General features: G+C 35.3%; 1 protein-coding gene and 1 pseudogene across 1 annotated transcript; one reads left to right on the top strand and one right to left on the bottom strand.

The window, feature by feature from the left end:
* Window positions 1-6: 6 nt before the first annotated feature.
* LOC109586548 (transcriptional adapter 2-alpha-like) lies at window positions 7-1,450 on the top strand. The gene is made up of 7 exons (XM_020002750.1): window positions 7-48; window positions 163-242; window positions 294-365; window positions 425-516; window positions 576-601; window positions 729-867; window positions 1,184-1,450. The coding sequence occupies exons 2-7, from the start codon at window positions 179-181 to the stop codon at window positions 1,373-1,375; spliced, it is 585 nt and encodes a 194-aa protein (XP_019858309.1). The 5' UTR covers window positions 7-48; window positions 163-178; the 3' UTR covers window positions 1,376-1,450.
* A 3,490-nt stretch (window positions 1,451-4,940) lies between these two features.
* LOC100634617 (dipeptidyl peptidase 3-like) lies at window positions 4,941-9,099 on the bottom strand (annotated as a pseudogene).
* Between the last annotated feature and the right edge of the window lie 84 nt (window positions 9,100-9,183).

A 9,183-nucleotide genomic window follows, 5' to 3' on the forward strand; every position in this document is an offset into this window, starting at 1 on the left:
TCTATTCTTGATTATAGGTAGAGAAAGGTTGTTGTCCAATGAAGAACAGTAAGTACATGTACTACCTCTAGCGTGTTTGTTTGTATTGTTGTTGTGTATTGTTTGTTTGTAAATGCACTTGTTTACATCAAGAGTAGCTACTCTTGTTTACATTCACATTAGGTCTGTTAGAGTTTTAATGAGACGTTTTGCAAGATTTCTTGATGCAGAGACAACAGAAAAACTAATACAGAGTTTTTTAAGTAAATGAATGACATGATACTCTCCAGTGTTATTTAGATGTGGTTTATTAGATGAAAATAGGTTGATCAAGAGAATCAAGATTCTTCAAACTTATCGTTGCCTTGGTATCAAAACACTAGCTGGTAAGGAATTCTGTTTAAAAGAAGAAAACCAGTTTATCTTGTTATTATACTGGTCACAGGTGGTGAACTGTATGAAAGGTTAAGAGAAAAGAGAGAGAAAACAAGAGAAAGAATGAAGGCATCACTTGATTTAATAACAAAGAATAACAAGGTAAACTACTAGGAATGCTGGGTGACAATACATAATTCTATAACTTTAACAAATATTAGTCAATGGCTTTAAGAGAGCAGCAGAAGTGAGTGTCTATTATGTGACATTATAAATTGAAGCAATGAAACCACAACACATAACATAAACATGATGGGTATTGGGCATTATGCATGTATGTTTTGTCTTTGTGTTTAACATTTTCTCCTCTGCAGTGCTACTATATCATGTACTAATACTGAACTACAAGGACAACAAGCAATGTGTAGTACTGGTAAAACAAAATACTCATTAACTCCATTAAACATTACATACTCACCCGGTGTGGAGCAACTGGATCATGAAGAGAAACAAGTAAGGATTTGTACTAGTGTGTCATTAAATGCCAGTTTGATACTAATTGTTCCCATATTCCTCATATTTTGAGTGAGTGGGAGCAATGGCAATGGCTTCACATAATAGTAACTTTAGTTTCCCTGGATATGTGTGTGCTTGTGTTAACTTAGAGCAATCACAGCCGAAACTAATCACAGCCTTTCTGGTTAGAATAATGTAGTGACACCTTTGCAGCTGCCAGCAGACACATACATGTATAATGCATATCATTCATCTTCTTTGAATTCCTTTTGAAACATGCACTGATACCTCTTTCTTTTTATTTTTTATACAGATATGTTCAGTCCATCGTATATTACCTGATGTATATTTACACTGTAAAGGAGTAATGATTGCTGAGAGTAGGAAATGTGGAGGGAAGCTACGTCTGATGGATGCTAGGAAGTTGTGTCGTATTGATGTAAATAAAACTAGAAAGATATATAATCATCTTGTGTCTAAAGGACTTGTACAACTTTCATCTTAACTTATTAATGCATGTATGTGTATTTATCATTGAATGCATTTGTAATAATTGATAATCTGAATTGGCTGCATGGCATTGTTTTTGAAGTGCTTTGTTGTTATAGTTAAAATGATGACAGCCTGAAATTTTTTAGTAAATGCTGTTGCTACATGTAACTATGGGTTAACTGCCTTTTATGTTATGTTTATATCTTAATTGGCTCATGGCATTGTTTTTGAAGTGCTTTGTTGTTATAGTTAAAATGATGACAGCCTGAAATTTTTTAGTAAATGCTGTTGCTACATGTAACTATGGGTTAACTGCCTTTTATGTTATGTTTATATCTTAATTGGCTCATGGCATTGTTTTTGAAGTGCTTTGTTTTTATAGTTAAAATGATGACAGCCTGAAATTTTTTAGTAAATGCTGTTGCTACATGTAACTATGGGTTAACTGCCTTTTATGTTATGTTTATATCTGAATTGGCTCATGGCATTGTTTTTGAAGTGCTTTGTTGTTATAGTTAAAATGATGACAGCCTGAAATTTTTTAGTAAATGCTGTTGCTACATGTAACTATGGGTTAACTGCCTTTTATGTTATGTTTATATCTTAATTGGCTGCATGGCATTGTTTTTGAAGTGCTTTGTTGTTATAACTAGAAGAATGTAAAACATTAAAGGGCTCAGCCCCGGCCACGCTATATTGTTGTGCTGTATGACGTACAGGCACATGAGCAAGGAAAGCATTATTGCACATGTATCTATACAGTAGATCTTTAATTCTTGATGTAGTTTTCATCACATTGTGCAGCAATGAAGTTATCTTGCTTATAGCAATAAAGAGTATCTATGAAGATAGCAGTAACTGCAGTCATCATGTGTAGTTCTGCTGGCTTCATGAGCTGTTGAGGCTGTCATTTAACATCAGAATCTTTGGCATCAATAACAAAAATTTTTGTTAACCTTCCTTGCTGCTAGAGAAGTCTTTGAATAATAGTTAGACGACCCAATGCGATATGCCCATACAGACAGACTCATGTCACCTCAGTGGGTTTGCCAAATTAAAATGATGCACAGGCTGAAATTTTTTAGTAAATGCCGTTGCTACATGTAACTATAGGTTCACTGCCTTTTATGTTATGTTTATATGCATAAACATGAAGTTATCACATCTCTATCTCCTTCCTTTGATGTCCAGAGGATGTTGTGTGTTTGTAGAAAATACACTATTACCATGCACCTTGGTTACTATGGTGATGTATTACTTGACTTGCTTCATGTGTAGTGGGCCTGCCAACCCTGAAATAAGGACACATAGATCTATACATGTATTATAATAATGCATATTGTTTATCTTCTTTGAATTCCTTTGTATTAATGGTATAAATCAAGAGTGGCTGCTTTTATTATTATTGAAACACATACTGATACAGACATTGCACATTATACAGATAGACGATTACATACATAAGATTTTGCTTTGAAAGTAGATAGCTATAGATAGATGAGCACTATGGTAAATTGAAGTGTCTGTGACAATGGTATGATGTAAAATGAGTTTTTTGACTTACCATGTTTCATGTAAAGTCTCTAAGACTGCAAGCCCATATCTAAACTGTCTTTTAACACATTTAGACACTTTTAATTAATACACTTTGTTTAGATGATAATACATGATAAAAGAAAGACTGATAAAAGTAAATACCACACATAATCCAGTACATCATAATGTGTGCACGATGTATTGATGTTTATAGGGATGATGAATTTATACAGTAATGGTCTCTGAGTTATTAGATTTTGTTCATGTGACATGTTTCTCATTATTGTATTGATGATGTAGCCCTTAAGATGTAATTCATACTCATGCATAAATAAATACTTACTATAAATGTAAATAATCAGTATAGATGATTTTGGAGTAACTGATGCAATGTCTGCACTTATTCCTCTTTCCTTTTTATACAGATATGTTCAGTCCATCGTATATTACCTGATGTATATTTACACTGTAAAGGAGTAATGATTGCTGAGAGTAGGAAATGTGGAGGGAAGCTACGTCTGATGGATGCTAGGAAGTTGTGTCGTATTGATGTAAATAAAACTAGAAAGATATATAATCATCTTGTGTCTAAAGGACTTGTACAACTACCTTAATACATGTATTTATCATTGAATGCATTTGTAATAGTAACTGATAATCTGAATAGACCTTTTCACACTGGCATTGTTTTTGAAACGCTTTGATGTGCATTGCTGATAATTTTTGCCATTGGTTTTACACTGATTGCATTTCACATACTCTGCTGAAGCTATCCACACATTCACAGTCACACATTGCAGATATTAAAATAATGAAATTTTTGTAGCTTTGACAGCATTTTTTGTCTAATGTGTGGGCATCTACAACTGTACACCCTATTGCCACTTCTGGCTAGGGCTAGGCAGATTATGCTAGCATAATTTAGAGCATAATAGGGCAAGTTATTATCCTGGCATATTTGGAGCATAATGGGTCAAAAATTTCTGACCCTCCCTGACCAAACAATTTTGATTAAATGTTACAAGTACTAGTACAAAAACCCAACTGCTTAGTACCCACCTACGCAAGCGTATTTTCCAGTGACTCGAAGTCACTGGAAACATTTTCAGATTTTGGCATTAATACAATATTATTTTTATTAAAATTATAACAGATGCATGTATATACATGTATAATTAATATGTATGCAACTTGATAGCTAGTCAATTTTGAATAAAGCTTAAAATATGAGCATAATAATGAGCATAGTTGGCCCAACATCCACTATGGCAACTTTGTTGAAAGCAACTTTGTGGTTACTTTGATGTATGTCAACTTTGTTGCCAAAAGTAGAACAGTGTTCTACTTTTGGCAACAAAATTTCTGTTGATTTCAACAAAGTTGCCTAGTGGATGTTGGACTTTAAACTTTAAACTTACGGATACCAGTTATTATAATCATAATACGTTGTAATCATTATTCCCATATGATATGACATAGCTGCTGGGGGAGGGGTGTTACTACAGCAGGAAGACTATAAAAAGGATTGGTGGATTTGCCATTTTCAGTTTAGTAGTATCTAATACTATTTGTGTTGCTGCCTATCAGTTTTAAATGATATTTTTATGGTTACTTATAATATTGCCCAGAAGACTAAGAGCTATATTGGAGCAAGTGGCAGCTCCCCCTCGAGCTCCAGTGCAGGAGAGCACTAGAGGAGCAGCAACCTCACCCGCCGTTATTGTTGCTGGTGATATTCTCTGGTACAAGAGGGACCAGCCACCAGATGCTCACTGTCAGTTCTTAGTGCAATCTGAGCAAGAGACCAGCTACTGTTACAGAAAATGTGAAATGGTTAGTCTAATCTCATTGGGTCATGTATACACTTTGATGAATGCCACATGCTTGCCTAGTGTTATGGCAGTCTATTATTTTCATTTAGATTGCATCTCAGCACAGCAAAATACCCAAAAACTGTGTTGTCTAGCTGCTTGATCACTGGAAAGGCGCTAACTCTCCACTACCACTGCACACTATGCACATGCAACAATGTGACAATGAAATACTTGACATGCACACACAAATTCTTTAATTTGTATCAAATGTGTTGTATTGTGTCTATTTTTATTTCCAATAATGCTGATTGTTTCTCCAAAGAGACTCCAGTTCAGTATCATAGTTAGGATATCTTGCTAGAAATGAGGAAATGATTCCGTCAAATGAACTATCAAACTCATTAAGAACAACAGAACCATCTAATGAAAGAAATACAGTTATAAAATGGTTACATTTCAAGCCATCAGGCTCTATACAATATTCATGGCATACCCTATGCAAATGAACCATCCCATGGTCAGGCAGGCTAACCTTGTTTTTACAAGGTACAAGAAATAGGTGGAAGTGACTAATTTACTATTGAGGATAACACACATAAGTAGCCGTTGCTCCCTTACAATGAAGGTAAGGCAGATTCCCAATTCAACTCTTGTTGCAAAGATATTGCAATCTCCTCATCTCTCATCCACCCATCCCCTGCTTACCAGTATCAATTGAAGTGTGTGGCTGTACAAATAACTTTCTAGGCATCTTCCTAGCCATTACAATATCTCTTAACATCAAATGATCATCAGTAACAGTTCAATATTTATTATATAATAACTGTCCTGAGCTAATGTCTGCTGTAGACTTGTAGATCTAGAAAAAGGAACATCTTTAGCATAACAGCATTGGCTATTGAGTCATGAACATTGCCAAATACATATATAACTTACGTTTGAATAATGTACCCTAGTCAATTTTTATCATGGTAAACAATGGACAATAATGGAGTACAAACAAACAGGCAAAGGAATGATTATGTACCAAAATTCATTACATGCATAAACTACATACCTGCAGTTTATTTAAGAATTCTCCAATGACAGGTTTAGCAATGGTCTCCAGTTTATTCCTATCAAACCTAATCAAGAGGTCAGGCTTACCATCAGAGCCAGTAACACTCTCAATATTAAATACAGGAGTATCAGAATCCATCAATACACGCAATATAACATAACAGGCCTGCATGTGAGCCTATGAGTGGTGGGTGGAACAACATTGGATTAGAATGACACCAGTAACAGATCAGTATAGAGTAGTAATATCAGCTAATGAGGGAAATCATAGCAACAGTGTCTGAGAGTATGCTTATTGACACATCTGGCCATTTGTATATCATACAAATACAACATCATTCTTATATTGCTAGTTTGCTTGAATATATACATGCAGGTACATGTACATGTATATGCATTATCCTTCTAAATGTGCAATAATGAAGTGTCACGTATAAATAAAGATTAGATCAGTAACATACTTGTCTCCATTTCTTTGTTTCAGGTGTATAAAACTCTAATGCTATAAGTCCTGCCCTCAACATGCTCAACCAATTCACATACATTATGTCTTCAGCTTCAGCTCCTTCATAACCAAATATACTAGAAATAGGTGGAGCATGATAATATAGACCCCACCCATACTTACCGCAATATATTCCTGTCAGTGGAGAGGTATATACTAACACATTCTGCTCTACATTCTTCATAAGTTGATGCTATTGTACTAAACTGTGTATCCCATGTCTCTCCTGGATTATACCAACTCCTTATCTAATGTGAGTGTAGGAGACATATGGGACAAATTCAACAAATTCATTGCAGTAAGAGTTAACAAAGTTTTGATTGAGTACATGTGTTTACAATATGATGTTAGGCCAACGTACCGTCAATTTTCAATCAAAAGCGTGGGCAATTTGACCTTTTGATGCATGCTTTCTGCTAGAATAGAACCAGATTCTATTCCTGCATCTACATAACGTCAGGACTTGCGTAATATTGTAAACCAGCCTTAAGAGATATATGCAGTTACAAATGTAACAAAGTTTTGATTATGTATGTAAACAATACATGAAATGTCAAGATTGAGGCTACATTTACCAAGCAACAAACTAATGCAATCAGTATAGTTTTGTTCCTGTTTTATGCTTCTGTTTACACTGAAACAAATGAAAGCTTGTGTTCAAAGTGTATAGATGATGTGACTAAACAATCTAGCTACTCAAATGAGCCTGTAAGATTTGTTTGTAGCTGATTCATAAAATAGTCCGTTCCTGATGGTCTAAAACGATCAGTTTTGCATTGCTGTGTATAATAAACCCAGCCTTTTGCCTGGTTAAGCTGAAAGTGGCTCTGCCAAATTCTAGACACAAATTGACTGTTTACACTCTGACAAGTTGTGGCATAATGAAAACAATATAATTGTAGCCAAATTACATAATTAAAATTTGGCTACAGTTAACTGCAGCCAAATTTTAATTTTGCATTGCATTTTGTGGGAATGTAATATCTTATGAATGTTCTTAAGAATAACATTTGATGCATTGCTTACATACATGTACATAGCCAAAACTTTGTAGCTTCGACCATTTAACTCTCTGCAAGGAATGCGTTGGATTGTTGTAGATTGTCTTTTGTAAATTTGTTGCAGGTTGTCTTTGACTCTCTGCATTGCAAGGAATTTGTTGAACAACGATTCAACAAATTTCTTGCAGTGGAAAGTTGCAAAATTGTGACAAAATTGTGCAAAATTAAGTAATATATCAAAATGTTATTCTTATCACTAAAGCCTGGTTTATACTTTACACTCCTATAAAATGCGATGCAAAATAAAAATTTCCATTAACTTCAAAGCATTATTTGCGTCAAAATGTCAGATCACCCACACAGATATGCCTTTATGTCGACTATAAATCAGGCTTTAAGGTGGGTTTACAATAATACAATAGGCTTGACGTTACGTTGACGCTAGAATAGGATTTGGTTCTATTTTAGCGGAAAGCATGCGTCAAAGCATGTATCAGGAAGTGGCATGCTCCAATTAACCTCTATGTAAACAAAGTAATGAATATGATCAGAGTGAGAGAATGATCGTCTACACTATGACACTAGAATCACTATTCCCTGGTAAACAGTTAATGTAAGAAATATACACTGGGTGAGAATCCTCCATGCCTCCCTACCTCTCATAATAGTTCACTTTAACAGCATGCTAGCCTCTTTTTAACGTCATATTGTAAACCCATCTATATAGTATGATAAAAACTGCAAGCCCAACCTTATCTCCAGTCAAAGGATTAATAACTTTATCTTGTTCAAAGTTAAAGACTCCATTCTTATCCCATTATAGACTCATACCATCAACTATAACAATGAATTAATGAGACTTACCTTACTGAACAGTTTCCCTGATCCGTGTCCTAATAGTTCATGCAATCCAGCCTGCTTTACCTCTCAAATCAGTAAAAACACCCTATCAAATTAAATAATGTAATGCACACGGTGCAATTCACATTTGCAGTAACAAATATTCAATCACTGTGATTCACACTGTGATCATATTCATTAATTAACAATGAGTTTGTTTACATAGAGATTAATTGGAGTATGCCACTTCCTCTCTTTATGATTATGCCTTGCTGGTCCAAACATGGCTGCATAATAGGCTCATACTAAAGTTGCTCTGTAACACAACTCCAAAACTGTGAATACACTGAATAATTTTCTTAGTCCCTCCTTCTGCCCTTAGCTTTGTGTCCCAGTACTGATAAAGGCTTAGGCTTGGGGGCAAGTTGGTATAGGATGGATATAGAGGGGAAAGCTTTTTTTGGGTGGTTTAGTGTCTGTGAGTGTAGCTGGCCTCAAAGCTAATCCTGTGGCTGCTTTGGCTTATACATCATAGGCTCATCATAATCATTGAAATAAATGTCAATGTGATATGCCACAACAAAATTCACAATTTCTAAATTCACCTGATCCTCTGTTGTAAGGAATGTGACCCTCTTATCCTGTGAGGCAGCTGACAATACATTACCCAAAGACACATTCTTGAATCCTTCATTCTGTCTTATCTCATCATCTAACGTAAGGATCATAACCACACCCCTAACCCCACCCACTCACAGTTAGGTATATTGATACCAGCTGGTATTCCACTGGAAGCAAACGACACAACATCAAGTGAAGTAAAGTCTGAACGTAGGAACTTGTCCTTTTCAAACTCCACCCCCCAAGGGAGGAGAGGGAGGAACTCTTGAGCTGAGTCCACCAGTTGTGAGAATTTAGAGCTCATTGACTTATTAACAACAGCAACAAACCCTAGAGGGGGAGAGAGAATGATCAAGTCAAGAATCTGTCAAATGACAAAATCTGATAGCTTGGAGATATTCTGTCTGATTAATCAAGCAATTAAAAGAATGCATATACTTATGTA

The sequence above is a fragment of the Amphimedon queenslandica genome, unplaced genomic scaffold (genome assembly GCF_000090795.2).
Source record: "Amphimedon queenslandica unplaced genomic scaffold, v1.1 AMPQUscaffold_12844, whole genome shotgun sequence".
Taxonomy (NCBI): domain Eukaryota; kingdom Metazoa; phylum Porifera; class Demospongiae; order Haplosclerida; family Niphatidae; genus Amphimedon; species Amphimedon queenslandica.